General features: G+C 36.2%; 5 protein-coding genes across 5 annotated transcripts; 2 read left to right on the top strand and 3 right to left on the bottom strand.

Moving 5' to 3' along the window:
• Nucleotides 1–165: 165 nt before the first annotated feature.
• EV154DRAFT_482168 (uncharacterized protein) lies at nucleotides 166–904 on the bottom strand (the record flags this gene model as incomplete). The annotated part of the gene is made up of 3 exons (XM_051598467.1): nucleotides 166–327; nucleotides 446–496; nucleotides 728–904. The coding sequence occupies 3 exons, from the start codon at nucleotides 902–904 to the stop codon at nucleotides 166–168; spliced, it is 390 nt and encodes a 129-aa protein (XP_051456860.1).
• Nucleotides 905–1,401: 497 nt separating this feature from the next.
• Nucleotides 1,402–2,704, top strand: EV154DRAFT_482167 (uncharacterized protein; the record flags this gene model as incomplete). The annotated part of the gene is made up of 5 exons (XM_051598466.1): nucleotides 1,402–1,632; nucleotides 1,658–1,686; nucleotides 1,933–2,052; nucleotides 2,250–2,375; nucleotides 2,524–2,704. The coding sequence occupies 5 exons, from the start codon at nucleotides 1,402–1,404 to the stop codon at nucleotides 2,702–2,704; spliced, it is 687 nt and encodes a 228-aa protein (XP_051456859.1).
• Nucleotides 2,705–10,365: 7,661 nt separating this feature from the next.
• Nucleotides 10,366–11,990, bottom strand: EV154DRAFT_482166 (uncharacterized protein; the record flags this gene model as incomplete). Its single annotated transcript, XM_051598465.1, has 6 exons — nucleotides 10,366–10,407; nucleotides 10,449–10,543; nucleotides 10,918–10,948; nucleotides 11,014–11,083; nucleotides 11,333–11,437; nucleotides 11,926–11,990. 6 exons carry the CDS (start codon nucleotides 11,988–11,990, stop codon nucleotides 10,366–10,368), a joined length of 408 nt encoding a protein of 135 aa, XP_051456858.1.
• Nucleotides 11,991–12,469: 479 nt separating this feature from the next.
• On the bottom strand, nucleotides 12,470–14,354 carry EV154DRAFT_482165 (uncharacterized protein; the record flags this gene model as incomplete). The annotated part of the gene is made up of 6 exons (XM_051598464.1): nucleotides 12,470–12,586; nucleotides 13,108–13,281; nucleotides 13,377–13,497; nucleotides 13,594–13,647; nucleotides 13,702–13,785; nucleotides 14,284–14,354. 6 exons carry the CDS (start codon nucleotides 14,352–14,354, stop codon nucleotides 12,470–12,472), a joined length of 621 nt encoding a protein of 206 aa, XP_051456857.1.
• Nucleotides 14,355–14,905: 551 nt separating this feature from the next.
• Nucleotides 14,906–17,005, top strand: EV154DRAFT_482164 (uncharacterized protein; the record flags this gene model as incomplete). The annotated part of the gene is made up of 7 exons (XM_051598463.1): nucleotides 14,906–14,976; nucleotides 15,380–15,451; nucleotides 15,516–15,621; nucleotides 15,871–15,958; nucleotides 16,246–16,365; nucleotides 16,502–16,658; nucleotides 16,891–17,005. 7 exons carry the CDS (start codon nucleotides 14,906–14,908, stop codon nucleotides 17,003–17,005), a joined length of 729 nt encoding a protein of 242 aa, XP_051456856.1.
• Between the last annotated feature and the right edge of the window lie 2,643 nt (nucleotides 17,006–19,648).

The raw sequence follows: 19,648 nt of genomic DNA, 5'->3' as shown, positions 1-19,648 counted from the left end.
CATCCTTCAACGTGAACGATGTTATGTATAAAGAGTGATTCCTGAAATTCCTGGCCCCATGTCGCCATTGAGAAAGTGTAAAGAAAGAAAACAAAGATTATTTTTCTTGAGAGCATAAGAGACAACGCCATTACAGTACGTAATGCCATTGACAGTACGCAGATTTCAGACATAAGTCGTTATGAATAAAGAGTGAGTCAAGCCCAATCTGGACTTAAGGTTGCCATGATAGAGCCAATTGAATTTGAAAATATGGATGACCTTTTTCTTCTTGAGCGAAATAGAGAAACGTCCAGTACAGTATTTACTGCAGTCAGCAACAGGCGGCTATCCAGACATTAACCGTTATTTATAGAGAGTAATTCTAAAAGAGCCATCGATTGACGTCGCCATTCAAAAAGCGAAACTAACAAGAAACAAGGCCCTTTTGCTTCTTTGGTAATACCTGTCCTATCGGCCATCGAATCACATATTCAAAGAAGTCCCCCATTTTTCGCTTTAGAAACGCTAGTTTTACTATAACATAGTAAATTATCATTTAGTATACGTATAAATCACAGCATGAATTAAGGCGTATTACCTGTCGTTTTAGATTAGTAACGTTTTACAGGCCTATAGTGGCATGTGTGAACAATTTCCTGGAGTTTTCCCCGGTTACCCACTTGACATTCACTAAATACCGGTTAACATAAGAGAGAAAAAAATAGCGCTATACTTATACACTTACAAAATCAACTGCCGTGACTCTTGCATGCTGTCCAATTTCATTTCTACCATCACAATGAGAGTTTCTCCACATGTTTAAAGTTTTCCTACTTCCAACATTCATACTATAAAACCTTTGTATGTCAAACCAGCACAGCCACTTAAAATAACGTCGGAACCAGTTTTTGACCATCTTCATAGAGAAAACAAGAGATTATCTTTTCACCGTCCAGAAACAAAGAATTATGATGAAACGTTTTACGACTGAAAACGTTTCTTTGGTTAAACACCTTACCATTAACTTAATGTGACAAAGAATATCTAGTGGAGCAAAATCGCGCCTATAAACTACACAAATTGAGTTAAAATGACATTTTAATAACCCCTCCTTCATAAATGACCAAATGAGACTCACGGATATTCCTGTATTCTTCATCGCTGCACCAAAAACCGCTCCTACACCAGCAATTGCTGTTTCTTCGGTGACACCACCCAATACTACTACTGCAGGTACAGCGGCACTCTCTTCCCAACAAAGATAGGCAAAACTTGAACGAAATGTTGCTGCTGCTGTTATTGAATTGAAATCATCCGTTTATTCCGAGATATCAGTACGTTTCTAACCGATAAAATTATAAAACGATCAAATTTAGCCGAATTTTGCAGCCATTGATTGGTGATAGGCACAAGAGCTGTATGGTCTACGAGATATTGCTGGGTGGGTGTATGACCACGGTACCTTATCGACGGCAAACCTCCTTTTGCATGGCTAACTTTCGGAGGATGTCACATTATATGATAATGTGGCTTCTGTCCTGCATAAAAACGCTGCTTTTTCTGCTTCAAAAAGCTATTTGTTATGATAAAGTGAGACATCACGATGAACACTTGGCGGATGAAGAGAAGTACAAGACGTATTGTAATATTGTAAGAATTCCTGCTGCTGTATCAGCCAATAGACACTAGGTTGGAGATCAAAAGGTCAGTAAAGTAATTATTCCTAATTTTTGGCACATTACTCACGCCTCACAAAAGAAAACCTGACAAGTTGGTAATCAAAAACCCATATCTCTCTGTAATTACACTTTCAACATGCGCCAATCAAACCACTGTTCTGTTCTTCCTTCTGTTTCTGTCAAATTTTTGAAATGACTTATTTAGTTATACTATTTAAGGATTTTGTATTGCACCACTACATACTCTAACAGAAATTTACATAAAAAAAAGATCGAAAGTCACTGGTAGTAGAAATACCAACAGTATCATGGAACGAACGGGTCTTTTACCTGATGTGAAATACAAACAGGATTTACATTTATCTGACTTCGTGGATCATCCTGCTGGAATGTGAATTTCGGTCACCTATTCGAGACTTGGTATCAAAACCTTATGTTAAGTAGCAGTGATGATGATGGTTTTCTTTTTTCTAAAGATATCATGACTAACTAGTCTTTTTTCAGGTTCTTAAAATAGTAGTAAAAAAAAATTTATACTTTACCGGAGCCAATTCGTCCAATCTATATACGTGTGAAATATTTCCACAGCGGTAGCACTCTTGGTCAAAATTCTCACCTATACTCCACTAGGTTCTTTAAAGAAAAGAAATCAAAGTACATTGATAAATGTGGTAATAGCCGCGTTTTGTTTGACTTGAATCACGAAACGACAAGGTATGCTTTGGCTTTCTTCTCAAAGCCAAATTAACAGTGGTATAATAAGATCTGGTAAGATTTCACATATGACTAACTGATACATGGGAAGACCGTATTTTTTTGAATACAAATTTGATAAAGTAAGACGTTTCTACGTTTTGTGTAGCTCTTGTATTTCAACGTTTGTGCACTACGCAAGTAAAAATGAGAAAAAAGTTGTTAGTAACATTGCAGTCATTGTCACAATTGTGAGATTGCTGAAAATGGTGAAACATTCATCTAATGTAAAGAAGGTGACATACCAAGATTCTACTTCTTGTGTTATTATTTCAATAAGAATGAGCTAAGATGAGGACTTGGAAAAAAAAGCAAGAAAATTTTTTAACCTTTGCAAATTAATAAAGGCCCGATTCAAAATTTTAAACCACGCCAGCTTATTTTTGTGAATGAGCTCTTAACCATCCATAGCCGGATAAATACCCACATTAGTTAATGTCAAGGCCGATGTTAGTGTTGGAGGCTCGGTTTGCTTGCTTTTTAACTCAAACGTCCGATTTAATTGTCATATATAAATGCTTTACCTGTTAAGATAAATGAGAAGGGTGAGATTATTTTTAGGTTTTAGGGTGCTCGTCTTTATTAATTAAATCAGTACGTCCACACTCTTACCGGGAGGCTTGACTGCCGCAGGTGAGTGGAAAGGGTATAGATGTCTATATTTGTGACCTAAGTTTATATTTAACTCAAAATTAATATACCATTTACCCTGCCTAGATAAATACTCATGTGGCGTAAATAACGGACAGAAGAGGTATGCAATTTAAATAAATATATGCAATTACAGTAGTCTGTTATCTAAGCAAGAAATGAACGCTAGAATACCGGAATATTCCAGAATGTATCGACATTATTCATTATATAGACTGAGATAGGTTGTACCATGCGGAGAATACATGCGTTTTTTTTTTAGAGAATGTGACTATGGGTGGTATAATCTTAAAACGAATCTTGTGGTTTAACCATGAGGCATAATAGGTTCCTTTTTTCAGGGAGCATATCTATAATGTTTTGTCTGGTATTGAATGTGTCCTATTTTATTCCATATAGTCTCTTACTTATACCATGAGTTATATGCCGTATTTAGATATGTCTAATGCTTACATTTCATATCAATATTATAATGATTGTTTTGACTTTGCAGTATATACCTTATTTAGTAATTCGGACTGTTCTTTTTTTTTTTTTGCGCGGCCAAGCGAAGCGCAGGTCGAAGCAACAGACATGTATCAATATTATAATGATTGTTTTGACTTGGCAGTATATACCTTATTTAGTAATTCGGACTGTTCTTTTTTTTTTTTTTTTGCGCGGCCAAGCGAAGCGCAGGTCGAAGCAACAGACATGTATGAGTATAATAAACACTTACTGAGCTGGGAGGGGCTGTAAGTCCCGACTAACACGGTACATAAAACATTGATTGAAAAAAATAATGATTAGCATTGAGTGAGCGGGGAGGGGCTGTAAGTCCCGACCAACACGGTACATAAAACATTGAGTGAAAAAATAATGATTAGCATTGAGTGAGCTGGGAGGGGCTGTAAGTCCCGACCAACACGGTACATAAAACATTGAGTGAAAAAAATAATGATTAGCATTGAGTGAGCTGGGAGGGGCTGTAAGTCCCGACCAACACGGTACATAAAACATTGAGTGAAAAAATAATGATTAGCATTGAGTGAGCTGGGAGGGGCTGTAAGTCCCGACCAACACGGTACATAAAACATTGAGTGAAAAAATAATGATTAGCATTGAGTGAGCTGGGAGGGGCTGTAAGTCCCGACCTACACAGTACATAAAACATTGAGTGAAAAAAATAATGATTAGCATTGAGTGAGCTGGGAGGGGCTGTAAGTCCCGACCATCACAGTACATAAAACATTGAGTGAAAAAATGTGTATTAGCATTGAGTGAGCTGGGAGGGGCTGTAAGTCCCGACCAACACGGTACATAAAACATTGAGTGAAAAAATAATGATTAGCATTGAGTGAGCTGGGAGGGGCTGTAAGTCCCGACCTACACAGTACATAAATCATTGAGTGAAAAAAATAATGATTAGCATTGAGTGAGCTGGGAGGGGCTGTAAGTCCCGACCATCACAGTACATAAAACATTGAGTGAAAAAATGTGTATTAGCATTGAGTGAGCTGGGAGGGGCTGTAAGTCCCGACCTACACAGTACATAAACATTGAGTAAAAAATGTGTAATAGCATTGAGTGAGCTGGGAGGGGCTGTAAGTCCCGACCATCACAGTACAGAAAACATTGAGTGAAAAAATAGTGTATTAGCATTGAGTGAGCTGGGAGGCGCTGTAAGTCCCGACCAACACAGTACATTAAACATTGAGTGAAAAAAAAATACTGATTAGCTGTTTCCGAATATTGGGTGTCACAGCTATAAATTAAAAAAAAAAAAGCGTTAACTTTGTTCAGCCCCTTTTTTCACGAACAATAACAAATGTCTAACATTGGTGATCACGAATTTATTCATTTCGATGGAAGTAGTCCACGACGTCGAGGCAGAGCAAGACTCAATGCAGCAGAGTCAGCTAATCCCAGAGGTGGAAGACACTCCAGTCGAATCAACATTCCCAGAGCTCCGAGATTCAGTAACGGTAATAGAAACTCGAACGAAGACCCTGAGATCCAGAATGACGCTACCAGCAACACTGATCCAGAAAGTGAACCAACATCTTCTTCAACAGGTAAAATAGAAAATGAACGCAAAAACAAGTATTCTGAACCTTTTTTTTTTTTTTTTTTTTTTTTTTTTTTTTTTTTTTTTTTTAGCCAGAGATCATGACCTAAATCGTGCCTGTCATGAAAATTTTGAAGAGGCAAATCTTCTTCGTGAGCGTAGAGGTATATACCGTGGAGATGCAACTTCAGATTTTTATGGACGCCATAATTTACAAGGGATGACAGAAAGATGCCCTTATTGCCATGCTATGCTGTTTAAAGAAGAACAAGCGACCAATCAAAAATTTTCTTTTTGCTGCAGTAATGGAAAAGTCAAAATTGATATCGTAGCTATGCCAACCATTCTCATGCAAAAACTTTTGACAGGTGAGCATCCTACCAGTACTGAGTTCAGAAAAAATATCAGAATGTACAATAATGCTTTTGCATTTACCTCATTTGGAGCCGATCACGAGGATGAGATGTTCAGTGGATCAAATCAAGGATCGTTCACGTTCAGAATCCAAGGAGGAACTTACCACCGATCTGCCCCATTAACTGCCAGTGAAGGTAGAAAGCCTGTTTTTGCTCAGGTTTACTTCAGTGATCCTAACTTACGCGTCCAGCAGCATATCAATTTCAATGAAGTTTTGGATCGTCAGTTTGTTGCTCAGTTGAATCAAATGATGGATGACGTATCACCGTATGCCAGTCTTTTTGAAAATGCTAGACAAAGATTTTCGGCAAACACAGTTGATGGCCAAAATGGTGTCAAAGATTTATATGTTTATGTACGTGGAAACCCTGGACTTGGTCGGCAATACGATGTGCCTATTGCAGACGAAGTTGCAGCATATATTGCGGATGCAACAGTACCGGATGAAATCACGAAAGGTAGTAGAGAAGTCGTCGTCTTTTCAACTGTAAATGGATTTCCCAAAAAAATGAATGACTGTCACAGTTCATACGATTCCTTACATTTTGCATTGATGTTCCCTGGAGGTGATGACGGATGGAACACTAATTTGGAACTGAATTTAGACAATGAGGTCATTCAAAGAAATCAAGAAAGGGATGAGCAGAGTTTAAGCAGTAACCGAATGACACAAAAATCGGTGTCATTAAATCAATTTTACCAGCATCGATTGCAAGTACGACCTGGAGAAACAATGACATGTCATTTTGGTAGATTGTTTCATCTGTATATCGTGGATATGTATTGCAAAATTGAAGGCCGTCGATTGTATTACTTACGTACGAATCAAAGTATTTTACGTTCTGAGTTGTATTCTGGATTAGCGGATGTGCAAGTAGGTGTTGATATGAGTAGAGAATCGATTGGCAAGAGAGTTATTTTACCTTCCAGCCATACAGGCTCGCCAAGGGCCCTACATCAAATGCAACAGGATGCCATGGCTGTTGTTAGAGCGCTGGGAAAGCCAGATTTATTTGTAACAATTACTTGCAATCCAAATTGGAAAGAAATAGTTGATGAGTTGTTACCAGGTGAGGTCCCTTCGGATCGACCCGATTTAATCTGCCGAGTTTTCGACTTAAAACTAAAAGAAATATTCATCGATATCAAAGATAAAATGATATTCGGAAAAGTTAAGGGCTTAATCCATGTTATTGAGTATCAGAAACGTGGTCTACCCCACGCCCATGTTGTAATCATCCTTGCTGAGTGTTCTAAACTACATACTCCTCGCGATATTGATAAATATATTTCTGCTGAAATCCCTGATCCTATTCGTTTTCCTAAGGCCTACAAAACAATTACAAAACATATGATGCATACCCCATGTAGTATCTCTTTAACTGATTCCCATGGTAAAGTAAGAATGTGTCGGGATAACAAAGACAAATCATGCAGTAAACACTTTCCAAAAGATATGTACCACGCAACTGTCATTGATGAAAAGGGGTTTGCAAAATATAGAAGACGCCCCACAAATCTTTTTGTTCTTTTTCCAAATGGGTACCACGCTGATAATCGTTGGGTTGTTCCTCACAACTTATATCTTGCTGTTAAGTACAACACCCACATCAATGTTGAATTTTGTGCTGGAAATCAGGCCATTAAATACCTGTTCAAGTATATTTACAAGGGATCAGATCGGGCACAAATTGCAGTGTTACCTGCTCAGACCACTCCTATCAATATGGCAACCGACACTCCAGCTGTCATTTTACCAGATGACGAACTGGATGAAATAACGAGCTGGTTGAGCGTTCGGTATATATCTACAATAGAAGCATGCTGGCGTATCATGGGTAAACGTACTCATTCGTGTCAGCCTTCGATAAAAAGATTGGCTATTCATTTGCCTAATCAGCAGAATGTCACTTTTGTCGAGGGTGCAAGTAATTTCGAAATACAACGGGCCATGGAAAAACAGACAACCTTGACTGCTTATTTTCAGCTAAATCGTGATGATATTTATGCCAGGTCTATTCTTTACAATGATATACCAGCTCATTATGTCCAAGACGCCAAGACCCATTTATGGAAAAGACGACGCAATCACCAGAAGTTTCCTCCAATTGGTAGAATGTACTTCATATCAGCTACTGACATTGAAAGGTACTGTCTGCGATTACTGCTTTTACATGTAAAAGGCGGTACAGGATTCGATCAACTCAAAACCACTGATTCTTATGATATAGATGACGTTCGATCGACCGGTACTACCCATTGGGCAACATTTCGAGAAGCAGCACAAGCTCTTAATTTGTTAGAAGATGGAAAAGAGTGGGATAGAGCAATGACTGAAGCTTTTATGCTTTGCTCCAGTTCAGCAAAAATTCGAGAACTTTTTTCTGTTCTTCTTATTTTAACTTTGTTCCTAACTACAAAGCAATTTGGGACAATCACAGAGATAATCTTTCGGCTGATTTTGAGTACACTTATCGCCAAAGCCTCCCAAACCATGGTGTTGATTCTGAAGGCTGTCCAATTGATTTAAGTGATCAGGATAATGACTATATTACAAATCTGACAATCATTGACATTGCAAATCGATTGCTCAAGAACTACAAGGATATAGCAAATTTTCCTGAATTACCCCAACCCGATCCATCTACCTACAATGCGTATGTTGCAAGGGCTCAAAATTTGTATGATCACGAAATTGGCCAGTATGATGTGGATGATTTAGCAATCAATGTTGTCGTATATGAAGGCCAAGAAAATGGCAGTTTAAATTCGGAGCAACGTGTCATTTATGACGAGATTGTTTCAGCAATCTACAGAAATAGCGATGCTCCATCACAAAGTTCATTCTTTTTTGTTGACGGTCCAGGTGGCACTGGCAAAACATTTCTTTACAATGCTTTGCTTTCAAAAGTACGCTCTGGTGGTGAAGTTGCTTTGGCGTGTGCCTCATCCGGTATTGCTGCTACTTTGCTACCTGGTGGTCGAACAGCCCACTCACTTTTCCAAATACCAATTGATATTGACGAATCATCTGTTTGTAACATCAAGCTACAAGATATTAGTGCTAAAATGATAAGTGACGCCAAACTAATAATTTGGGATGAAGCTCCTATGATGAACAAGATGACGTTCGAATGTGTGAGTCGTCTTTTACAAGAAATAACTGGCAATTACACCCTTCCTTTCGGTGGTAAAGTTGTTGTTTTAGGAGGTGATTTCAGACAAACACTACCAATTGTTCAGTTTGGTTCCCGATCTGATATCATCAATGCGTGTGTGACCAATTCGGTCCTGTTCAGGGACTGCAAGGTCTTGCGGTTATTGAGAAATATGCGGCTAACATCAGATTCTATTCTGGATGACGGTACGCCGTTTCAAGATTATCTTTTGGGAGTGGGTGAGGGTCGTCAGCAGATATACGATCAATATGTGTCAATTCCTGCAACAATTGTATCATACGCTGAATCAATCAAGGATGTTGTTGATAATGTTTTTGGTGATGCATTAAGTGATGAAAATCTGTACCGAAATCGAGATTTCATTGTCAGCAAAGCCATCCTTGCAGCTCACAACACGACAGTTGATGAAATCAATGAATTGGCAACAGAGAAATTACCCGGAATATCTATGGTTTACCTTTCCGACGATTCCATCGAGGAAACCCAAAATTCTGGGTCAGCTAATTTTCCGGTTGAGTCTCTCAATGCAATCAAACCTTCCGGCATGCCTCCACATAAATTAGTATTAAAAAGATTCCAGCCAATTATGTGTCTCAGAAACATCAACCCTGCCGAGGGTCTTTGTAATGGTACAAGACTTATTTGTCGAAATTTTACAAGAAACATAATCGAAGCTGAGATTGCTGTTGGCGATAGAGCAGGTCTCATTGTTTTGATTCCTCGGATCATTTTAATCTCTTCAGATAATGCCAACTTGCCATTCACCCTCCGTCGACGTCAATTTCCAGTGCAACCTGCATTTGGAATGACTATAAACAAATCACAAGGCCAAACTCTTTCTTTTGCAGCCATTTGTCTGATCAAACCGGTTTTCACGCACGGTCAACTTTATGTTGCTTTATCACGGGTTCGTAACCCTGCTAATCTCAAAGTAATCTTACTGAAAGAGCCGCCATTATCAACACTCACAGACAACGTTGTATTTACAGAAGTATTAACTCGAACACAAAATTAAACATAAAATATTCATTATCAATAAAATCTATCTTTATCCCATTTATAAACATTGAGTGGCGTCGGTGGCCCGCTGCAGGCGCGAGATCGCCCCCAGCAGGAACGTAGGTTATTTTTACCGTAGCGAAGCGAAGGTCAAAAAATTACCGAAGTGGGCTGGGCCCGCGATCTCGTGTTTGTTAATAAAAATAAATCTTTATTATTGATCATCAAAATTAATAACTGCGTCCTAATAATTCCCTCAACTTATACTTTTCGTCTTGAAAGCAAGTTTAAAATAAGAATATTGGACAGATTACCATGAAAAAATGATATATTTAAAACAAAAAAAAAGAAAAAAATGGCTTCAAGAGAATAAGAACATACCCTATATCTAAGAAAATAGAGATAGCTCGTTACTATCACCATGCAACCGTTTGTGTCACAGTAAATAATGTGTAAAAATTAATTTGAAGCATGGATGCATTGATCTTGAGTATACATCCATTGCTTTTAAGCATACATCCATTGATTTTAACCATTCATCCATTAATTTTAAATGTCCACGGATTGATATTGTCGTCCTGACCCTTACATTATTTTTTTTTCAAACACTTTACGTGAATCCATGATGGTATCACTCGTTGAGGGAATAGGTGTTTGATTACGCCGGCTGTTGTCCAACAATCATCAATTTTTTGTGGTCCTAATTTGTACCGATATATTCACTCTCAAATACAAACTTACGAAATGCGTTAATACGATCATGGACAACCCTGATATCTGTAACTGGGTCATGTCGGAATATGATTCTCCTAGTGCTGCCAAAGATACATTAACGACTAATAATTTTCAGGGTTAGAGTACAAATGGTTTGTGCGTCAATTATTGAATCATTATATCCAAACGTACATATCGTGTAGTGTTTCCTAAACGGTTAAGGTTAACGAATAATAAGAGAAAACGAAAAAGTAATTTACAATATTATACGTAGTTAATATTACATCCGAAGAAGAAAAAATTCAGGAGGGTCAAGAAGCAGCTAAAACGTCTTTGCCTACAAGGTAATGGGGTAATGTAAAGTGAAGACTGAGTCATGTGAAATGTAGGCTATTCTGTGAGCCATGGCAAAGAAGAAGACCAAAAGTGAGAGCAGTAACTTGGATTAATATTAATTTAATTAAATTTAGAAGACATACGAATATAGGAGTCTTACCAAAACTTTGTGCATGAGAATTAGACGGTGGCTTTTAAAAATGGTAAGGAATGTAACTTGTTCGAATGATGAGATCAAACGTCATAAAAAACTTACATGGCATCTATAGGCGTGAGTATGTTTGTAGCTATCAAATTCCACACATTGAACCAAAAAATTGGTAATGCTTTGTATAGACAAAAAAAAAAAAAAAAAAAAAAAAAAAAAAAAAAAAAAAAAAAAAGGGAAATGTCGAAGAATAAACAAAAAAAAACAAAGATTGAGTCTTTGAAAATGCAAGGTTACAACAACAAAACGGATCCCCTGGAAACAATGAGCCTGTATTTTACATAAAATATAGATTATGGGTAACCATACTGATTCTTTCCTACTGAAATCTTTAGGACCAATATACCCAAAGCTATTAATACTTTACTGTCCCAAGGACTTGTGCAATTTTTTTGTTTTAGATAAATCGATTTTTTTGGAACTCAGATAAATGCCCCACTTAAATACGCATGCAAAGTCATTGAATTGAGAGCTATCTGGACGAAAGTAGTACCATTAGGTTGTGATTTGTTTATAAATGCAAAGTGTTTGCAGAGTATAGAAAAACAATATTAATTATCCGATTAGCATATCCTCTCATCGGCTTTATCCAAATCCAAATCAAATTATTACCCAAACAAAGAGTGTTATCCATCAATCATTAAAAGGATGTAGAATCATGGATTCTGAAGGTGTCTTTACCAAAGTAACACCTTAAGAATGGGATTGTATTGAGACATCTCGATATCTTTAAGTTGAAGCAATTACGTTTTGATAAAGATCAATCAATTCAAAAATATGGTCAGATAACCTATCTTATTTATTGCAGAAACCCACACACCCTGGTTTTATTTCCTTTTTTTCTTTTTTTTCTTTCCTTAATGAATTCAAGCCCATCCTTATAAATTACTTTGGCCATGGTTATAATCTGTAACACAGGGGCTAGAAAACAGCTACTCCAATAAACCAAACGTTATTCACCTCTGCAATATCTTTGGAGAAGCGTGTCCGTTACGCCCAATGATGTAACTAATTGTAACAGTCATTTTAACACCGTAATAAAAAACATTGAATAATCAAATGCCTTTTATCTCTAATGTAGCTCATGGTTTAAAAGTGGCGCAGTAACACCGAATGTTGTTTACTCTCACCATGACTAGACAAATTTATCTGTATCTAAACTTTTAAATTCCCAGCATTTGACTGGCAGTAAAGTTTTAGAGCTAATTTTGAAGCTTCGCATCAAAGATAATCTCTGTGGCTCATAAATTGCAGGAGTTCCGTATAAAATAAAGACAATAATGCTATGGGGGTTGTAGCTACTATAGAGAAGACGTCTGATTTTATGGTGAAGAAAACGAAATAACATGGCTGGAACCTGAGGATGTTAACAGGTGAGGTTTCGTGTAATACCTAATAACTTCTGATAAAACATACCAGTATTTTGTATTTCAATTCAGTTTTATTGCATTCAATTAAACTGAACTGCTCGGGGATAATTTATTCTTCAGACAATGAGTATGCATTAACTGAAAATATAAATACTGCTTTCAACATAGACCCGGTGCCATGTATTTACTGCAGGGATGATATCATCATCATATGATGAAACATCATTACCCAGTAAATGTACGTTAAATAACTTTACGTATTTGAATATATGTTAATGTAAAATTGATAGAAGAAAATAAAGTCAAACCAAGCTCGCATTTGACAAATAATGGCTAACAAGGTTCTCAAAGAACAACTAAATAAGTGATTAGATTCCGTCTTATTGTTCAACTGTACGATTGTCATTCAAACCACGTTAAAATTATGAGACTTTTTGATTCTCACTTCGGCATTTCAAAAATACAAATCTAATTTTTTTTGGCGTGTACCCTTCATTTCTCAAAGTAAGTCTTTGTATGTGTTATAATACTCGGCTTTCTTCCTTTATAAACATACATTACGCTATGATGTAACATAGAAAAAAATATCTAACCTTAAAAGTGAAAAGTAACAGAGTGTATGAGTAGAAAACCCATGCCTTTTGCTTTCTTGGTGGCTATTATTTTGAGCTGATACAACAATAGAAAATCTGTCTGTGGAGAAAGGCTTACCCAATGGAGTAAATAAAAGTTCGGATATAAAACCTATAATTCCCTCATCAGTTTCATCTACCTGAAGAAGATCAGGATAAATTTGTGGTGGAGTACTTGCCCACATTGTGTAAGTAGAAATTGAGATCCGAATCTTACGTATATCTCCTCCATTCCAGCTACCTGTAGTGGGTAAGCAACTGCCTATGAGTGTTAAATTACTTATTAGAATATTATAACCGCAGTATCCTAAAATCTAAAAATTTGCCTCATACATCAAAATTATCTTAGCAGGATAAGCATTTCTCTATGACTTCTAAATTACTCATTTCGTTAACAACACAACTATACCGAGCCTCCAACATGAACCTCGGCTATTTCCCTAACCGATGTCGGTATATATTCGTCTGTACAAGCTGAAGAGATCATTAAAAAACAAGAGATGTCGGGATTTCCCATTTTGTAACTGGCACTTATTAATTAGAAAAAGTTAGAATTGTTTCTTGTTTTTTTTCTATTCCTCATTTTAACTTATAGAGGATGAAATAATTAAAAAAAGAAATAGAACCTGGGTATGTCACCTTCGTTACTTTCGCTAAGTGTTTCATCATTCTCAACAATGCTACAATTATGACAATGTCGGCAATGTTAGTAACAACTTTGTTTTCTTCGTTACTTGCGTAGGGTACAATAGTTGGAATAAAAGAGCTTCACAAAGCAGCCGGATGTTTCTTTATGACTTCCAGTGCTGGTTAAAAGCCTGTTATTTTATGGAATACGTATTCGAAAAATAAATACAGTCTACCCATGGACCAGTTAGTCATATGTAATATATGACCCTAACTTATTATAACATAGCTAGTTTGGGTTTGACAATACAGCTATACATTATCTTGGCTTTGTCAATTCCAGAGCAACAGAAAGTGCTCATTATCACCATTATCAATGGATTTTAATAGCCTTTATTCAAAGACGCTAGTGGAATATTCGCGTGAATTATGTTAAAGCTTGTCCCGTGCTGTGAAATATATTCCACATTTAATTGTATTTGATGAACAGACTCCGATAAAGTATCACATTGTTTTTTTGTATTTTCCGAAAGGACTGATAGTCATGAGATCTTCCGAAATATGACAGTCCTCAATAGCACTGCACCTTAATAGAAAGTTTTGATAAAAAGGCTCTAATAGGTGACCAAAATCAATATTATTTAGCAGGATGATGCATGAAGTCGTATGAAAGTACATTTGTATTTTACATGAAAAAATGAAGAACCGTTCGTTCCATAATACTGTTGGTATTTTTACGACCAGGGATTTTCGATCTCATTTTTTGTTGTAAGCTTATGTATGTATATGTAGAAATTCAATCAAAAATCGTGAAATAATATGAATGTCTAATTTCTTTTTCCATATATTTAACTATGACACAACGAAGAACAAAACAATGTTTTAATAGAAATGTGATATGGTTAAGTCTGCGCTTGCTTAATGTCTAAATACAGTAGGATATAGGCTTTTCCCATATCAACTTGTAAAGTGTTTATTTAGTACAGTGCATCTATTTTACAATGAACAATTTTTGGCTCCGATTTTTCAAAAAAAAATAAAAACTCTATCTCCTCGATGAATTCAACAGGTATCCAAAATCCGGCTCTATTACATTCTTTATTAGAGAGTTCTCCACAAACTAATAGAGCCGGAATTTTTTTTTTTCACACAAAATTTTTTACAGATGGCAAAACAAAATTGGCCATTTACAGTGGGGAGAACCAAAGATGTCCGGGAGGTGTTTTACAGTGCAATCATTCATAAAAATCCAACGGATATATCCCGGTTAAACATTTTCCCGCGATAAATTAGATTTCTCTGTCAAAAAATATGAAAATCACCAGTCTAAAAATCCAACTTTTAAGTTCTGAAAATGTCCGTTTTAACGAAAATTGTTCATTGTAAAATAGATGCACTCTAAGGGGTACATAAATTAACAACAATTATGCGTAATGACACTACTGAATTTTTGCAGGCGAAACTAGTATTTATTTGCTGCTAAAGCACCAAAAAGTATCTCCATATCACAAGATATCTTCTCTACATCCCCTGAGTAATGATAGTGATGGCCCACTAATTTAGGAATAAACCGCGTTTTTGGCGACGGGAAAACGAGTATCGTTGTGCATGTTAACAGCAATATTATCATATTGTGTATCCTCCTCCTAAAGGTAATCATGCAAAAGGATATTGGCGGTAGATACATAGCTATAATCGAACATCCACCCAGAAAAAACTCGAACGCTATTTACGCCTTACTGTTATTACCAATAAATACCAATGAACTACTGTGATACTTGATAGATTTTTAAATGATTGGGTTAAAAATTTACAGACAACTCGCAATCGACTGACGTTCTCAGTTCAGCAGCAGCGGTAAAACCTGTACTAGCAGCAGCAGCTTTTCTTTCATGTGTTTCGAATTTTAACAATTAGAGAGTGTCTCTCTACCTACAGTAGTGTTACTGAGTTCTGGATCAAACGAAATAGCAACTGCTGGTGTAGGAGCAGATTTTGGTGCAGCGTTGGGATTTTCAGGAATAAGAGTGCGTCTTATTTGGGAATAAATCAAAGGGGTAGGCTATTGAAATGATCATGTAATTCGTTTGTGTCGTTGAAAGACAGGGTAAAGATTGCTGTCAGAATTAACATATCGGCAAGGTTTTTAACCAAAAAACATTTCCAGCTAGAAGACGTTTCATGATAATTCTTTTTTTTTTTCGAGAGTGAAGAAGTACTCTCCAGTTTTTCTTTATAAACACGATCTAAAAATGATAAGTTAGTAATTTTTAAAGTTGTGCCCCATTGGACTTAAAAAGCCGTATATTTTAAATGTTCAGTGTACGATATTTCTAAACACATGCAGCATCTCCAATGAGGATGGTAAGAAACAAATTAGACAGCATGCAATGGTTTCAGCACTTAATTTGTTTTCATAAAGTTTAGCTCTCTTTCGTTGCGTCTTATCGTAGCTATTAATTTTTGGATGACATATGCGTAACCCAGAAGAGACTCCAAAAAATGTTTTCATACCTACCACCATAGTTATGCAACACGTTATTTATCCAAAATTACCGGCAATATCCTTTAAACCTTGACGTATATTATATTTATGTAAAAGCATAATTGGTATGTAATAGCAAAGCTGCCGTTTCTAAAAAAAAATTTAGGATGCTTCTTAATATGTAATTCGATGGCCAATTTGAAAGGAAACAAAATGGCCTTCTTTTTTATAATGTTCGGTTTTTTAATGGCAACAATCGCTCATGGCTCTATTGAATTCACTGCTTGTAAATAAAGTCTACAGTCTGGGAAACCGCTTTTTGCTGACTGGAATAATTACAGTGCTAGTGGCGTCTCTTATTCGCTCAAGAAAAAAAATCTTTTTTTTTGTATTCATTTCACTTCATTCTTGGCGACATCAAGTGAAGAATCTGCAGGAATGTCTCTGTATGAATAATGGCGTGGCAGTGAAAGCTTGCTTTTCCCTGACTGAAGCGTGTGATATCATTGCGGTCTTTGGTGGGCGCTTTGGAAAAAAACGATCTTTTTCTTCGCTTCAATTTCTAAATGACGACATCTGGTCAAGGCTCAGATGGATTCACTCTCTATTAATTACGCTTTATGTCTAGTAGCCTGTGTGTTGCGAAATGTAATATGTATGGCTCAGCGTTTATCTCTTATGTGCTAAACAAAAAAAGAACTTTATTTATTCGCTTTAGTTTATTGATGGCAACGTCAAGTCATGCCTCGTTAGGAATCACTCTTTACGAAAGGCCTTATATGTTTGCAAGCTTTTTTATTAATAATTGAAGTTTGTACTGCCTTCGAAGCGTTACATATGCACTCAAGAATAAAGAGCTTGTTTTTATTCATTTAACTTTCTTAATGGCGACATCAAGCCAAGACTTTGCTGGAATCCGTCTCTAGATAAATGCACATGTGTGGAAGCTTGCTTCTTCCTGAAGAAATGTCAGGAGTGGCGCGGTGCACAGGCAGAACAGAATGATTATTTAGGTGAAAACAGGTAGACAGAAATTATATACGTATTATTACTAATATGAATGTAGAAAGGAATAAAAGTAACAAAAGGTTTATTCACGAAGGACAGCAAAAATAGATAAGATTTTGAATAGAGAAATAAGTATAAACCAACAAGCGGTTGTTGTTATTAATTGACAGAGCGAGTAAACAAGGGCTCGGGATCAGATTTACAGAGACAGATTATTAGTCATGTTTTTTTGAGACATATTTGTGGTAGTGAGCAGAGACACATATAATTTCGAAGGTATACACAGAGGATAACATGGCTTATATTATTAATGTCTTAAAAGGGAGTTCCAAGGCTGAGGTAAAAATGAAACGGACGTAAAATTGGTTTTACAAAGACATGGGATTAACGATATACATTAATTGGAGCAGAGACGTTAGACAGAATACAATACTGATGTTTGACAGTGACATGTCTGAAAGGTGCCGGAGAACTGGGAACAGGTGCAGTAAGCCCAATAGGCTAGGTGGGTTTCAATAATGGTCGGAGACATTATGCATGATTATATACAAATGATACTTAGGCGGATCATGACGATAAAACGTATCATACGAGAGGTTATGTGCAACATCGGAAATGAAATAAAAAGAATCACGTACTTCAACACTAGTAAACGGGTCATATCAATTAAATTTAAAGATAGAAAACGAAAGAAAAAAGAAATTTAGAACAAAAATGAAAAATGAAAAATGAAAAAAAAAGAGAAAGAAAAAGTGCAAAGAAAAGAGAAAAAAAAAGTCCAAAAAAAAGAAATAAATAAAAGCAAGAAAATAGAAAGGAAAAAAAGATACCTTTTTCTATTGCTTGGTTTTATGGTCATTTGATTAATTTTACATTTGCATGTGTATAATATCAGCTGAGCGTGTTCGGCAACCAAGTCGTACGCTGTTGTGTTTTCACAAAACGTTCATTACAGATGTAGATTTAGCCATATTCTTTCATAGATTTTCATAAAACCTTTAATTATACAACAATGCCAGTATGTGTTGAAGAAAAACGTCATTGAAACGGATAAGCATTTGCGTAAATATCCCGATTTAAAGTTAGTACCTTATAAAATCTAGGCTGTCTTAAAATATTTCTGGCTCAGCATTGTCCATATAACGATAGAGAAGGCGGGCTGTCCGTAGGAACTATGTTTTGTCTTGGACAAGCGTTATGGTTAGGGTCGGATCTCATCCATTTTTTTCCCATATCACGTTTTATTAGCGTCGGAAATCAGATTTTTTGTCACATATCCCGTATTATTACCGTCGGACCTCATCTTATTTTTAGAAAAACGGATGAGGTCCGACCCTATTAAAACAGCTAAAATGCAGTCACTGGCTGAGCGAAAATCCAGTCACAAAAATGTCATGGATTAAACTGCTACGGCTGGTGCGGGTTGTTTTACCTCGAATGGGGACAGGAAATTTGGATGGAAGGGGGACTTCCACTACCGAATTATACTGATCAAAAAACCCATAATGCAAACAAATTCTACTAATTAAGAACTGAACATATTGGCAGTCTATAATTAACCAATCACGCAATGAATCTGTATTCTTGTATATAGTTGAAAACCATTTTACATCTATAGTCAAAAATAATCTATTGATATGGAGTCCAATACGCATATCTACCATTTATGGATCAATTAAGATCCTAAAACATAGTCGATACATAGGAATTGTGAACTCCATCATGAAAGTTTATTTGCTATTATTCCATGATTTTAAGCCATAACGTTTTGTATTATTGGTTCAGAAATTATCATTTGCGACCGGTTCCATAAGCACATTAAAAGCACTTTTTCATGTTTTAAGGGTTTTGATATGAATAAATGTAATATATATAGCGTTTTTTATTCAAAAAACATTTATCCGAATTTTCAATACTAACTCTATCGACGATGTACACTTCACTTAATATCTGCTTCGAAGATCCTTGTTGTTTAGTAAGGATACTTATGGTGACTTTTTATGTTTTGGCCGCGATAATGATAATTTATGTACTTCAATATCACTTAAGAATATCAGTTTAATCCTCTGACGTTTATATTATCCATTTGTGGGTTTAAACTTGTGTTCAACAACACACGCCTTCTGAAAACATGGGCGTAGAACTTCAAACCACATATTTTAATGATTGCAAATCGCATACAAAACACCCTGAAGGACCCAAGCAGGAATATCCAACTGTCTTACCAGCATAATTAATGTGTTTTTGTGTTAGATATAACCCAGCATGTAGAAATTATAAAGTCTAATTAAACTTCCAATTTTATCATTGATATACTGGCATTGATGATCTACCTTTTAGGATCTTGCTATAGGTGCCTCAATATAATTGAATGATCCTATTCATGATTTATGTTATTTGATGTAGATTCTTACAAAGCTAATATAATTACGATAACTTTAGGAAATAATTTTTTTCTGTATGCCGGTAGCTTTATTTTTGTTCGGAAACTTGTGAGAATAAAGATCCACATGGCTTCACCGTTTCAATAGACACATCCGAGCAGTCCATAGAATCAAGTA

This window comes from Mucor mucedo (genome assembly GCF_025094135.1).
Source record: "Mucor mucedo strain NRRL 3635 chromosome Unknown EV154scaffold_55, whole genome shotgun sequence".
NCBI classification, from domain to species: domain Eukaryota; kingdom Fungi; phylum Mucoromycota; class Mucoromycetes; order Mucorales; family Mucoraceae; genus Mucor; species Mucor mucedo.
The sequence above is the reverse complement of the archived record's forward strand: the minus strand, read 5'-3'. Positions and strand labels throughout refer to the sequence as shown.